A 1,881-nucleotide genomic window follows, 5' to 3' on the forward strand; every position below is an offset into this window, starting at 1 on the left:
TGTGTGTGTGTGTACCTGTGTGACTCCGTGCTGCTTGGTCTCCTCTGACAGCCACAGCGACAGCACCGTGGGGTCCGACTGCTTCACACTGGGCTCATCCAGAACCATTAGGCCCAGATCATCTGGTTTCCCATCGGGTCTCGGCACCTGAACACAACACACAGACGTCAGGAAGCACAGAGAACCAGTTCAGACCAGAACCTGGTTCTGACTCGATCTGAGCTGGAGTCACTTCCTGGTGGTACCTTCAGGAAGGCGTCGATGTCTCCAACAGCCGGGATGAAGTCCGGGATGAACGGCTTCAGGGAGTGATCCAGTTCTACAGTCTGAGGGGTGTACCTGGCAGGGGACAACAGAGGACATCAGAGGACAGAGAGGACATCAGAGGACAGAGAGGACATCAGAGGACAGACATCGGAGCGGACGTGTGGCGATAAAGAAATAAAAAGTCTGCTCAGAACTTGTAGAAGTCTTCTGGTTGTCCATGTTCGTTCTGTCAGGACACTGAGCAGAGTGGCTCGCAGGAGGTTGTCCAGGTGAGGTTGTCCAGGTGAGGTTGTCCTGGGTTTACTGGTTGTTCTGGTCTGGTCTTGGACCTGTGCCGTGCCGTCACTCAGAGCAGCGTGGTGTCACATTCCATAAGTGAACACAGAGCTGCAGCTGGAAACACCTGGGGGGCTCTGACAGGTAAAACCTTTGATCCCACAGTGTTTCTCCTAGATAACCTGCCATGGCGGGGCGCTCATCTCGTCCGTGATTTTTGTCGGGGGGTGGGGTGGGGGGGGACGGAGACACATCCTGAGCTGCGTGTATATGACAGGGGAGGGAAGGGGAGACAGACACACATGTGCCGTGCGCTGTTTGTACCAACAGTTTTCTAGTGTGTGTGTGTGTGTGTGTGTGGGGGGGGGGGGGCAACGTGAAGGTTCAACATGAGAGAAGAGGCTGCCTCTAGTTTTTTAACTAGTGCACCTGCATTGTGAGCTGCTACGTAGCTTAGCGTTACGTCAGTGCTGACAGGTGGTTGGGGCGGGGGGCGCTCGGCTCTGTTGACGGGGCGGTGCGCCCCGCTTGTATAATGGTAGGGGAAACCCTGCCACTCTGAACTCCCCAGAGGATTCAGTTCATGAAGAGGAGAAACGGACTCAAACACGTCTGAACCGTGTCAGTAAAATATCAGCTCAGACATCTGAAGAGGACTGACACAAACAGCTGCTGATGTAAGGTCTGTTGCTCAGTGACTGCAGTGTGTGTGTGTGTGTGTGTGTGTGTGTGTGTGTGTGTGTGTGTGTGCGTGTGTGTGTGTGCGCGCATCCTCACCGGATGATGTGCTGGAACAGATTTTTGATCTCGGAGCTGACAGGCAGGTTGATGTAGTCTGCAGGGTTATACACTCCCTCTAGAGGCTCTGTGGGGTCATCATCATCATCATCGTCTGTATCCTCTTCATCAGAGTCATCCTCTTCCTCCTCTTCCTCCTCCTCCTCTTCATTTGGACCAGGCCTTGGCTTTGTCTCAGCTGGCTCTTTGTCTCTCGGAGGCTTTTGGTCCCCATCGAACTCGTCGCTGCTGCTGTGGGCCGACATGACACTGCGAAGCCTCAGGTTCCTGCTCGACTCTGACTGAGAGAAGAACCAATCAGAGGTCAGAACACAACGAACCAATCAGAGGTCAGAACACAACGAACCAATCAGAGGTCAGGGACATAACGAACCAATCAGAGGTCAGAACACAACGAACCAATCAGAGGTCAGAACACAACGAACCAATCAGAGGTCAGAACACAACGGACCAATCAGAGGTCAGAACACAACGGACCAATCAGAGGTCAGGGACACAACGGACCAATCAGAGGTCAGAACACAACGGACCAATCAGAGG

General features: G+C 53.6%; 2 protein-coding genes across 2 annotated transcripts in view; both read right to left on the minus strand.

Annotated features, from left to right (window-relative positions):
• Positions 1 to 1,881, minus strand: part of plod3 (procollagen-lysine, 2-oxoglutarate 5-dioxygenase 3) — a gene marked incomplete in the record, with an annotated part of 34,637 nt that overhangs the window by 14,396 nt on the left and 18,360 nt on the right.
• Positions 1 to 1,881, minus strand: part of ift46 (intraflagellar transport 46 homolog (Chlamydomonas)) — a 4,767-nt gene that overhangs the window by 1,165 nt on the left and 1,721 nt on the right. Inside the window, exons 2-4 of the mRNA XM_037677304.1 lie at positions 1,321 to 1,622; positions 246 to 339; positions 16 to 147 (exon numbers count right to left, since the gene is read on the minus strand). Coding sequence (XP_037533232.1) covers positions 16 to 147; positions 246 to 339; positions 1,321 to 1,622 — 528 coding nt within the window. The remainder of the gene's footprint in view (positions 1 to 15; positions 148 to 245; positions 340 to 1,320; positions 1,623 to 1,881) is intronic.

The sequence above is a fragment of the Nematolebias whitei genome, chromosome 1 (assembly GCF_014905685.2).
Source record: "Nematolebias whitei isolate Nwh7 chromosome 1, NemWhi1, whole genome shotgun sequence".
Lineage (NCBI taxonomy): Eukaryota > Metazoa > Chordata > Actinopteri > Cyprinodontiformes > Rivulidae > Nematolebias > Nematolebias whitei.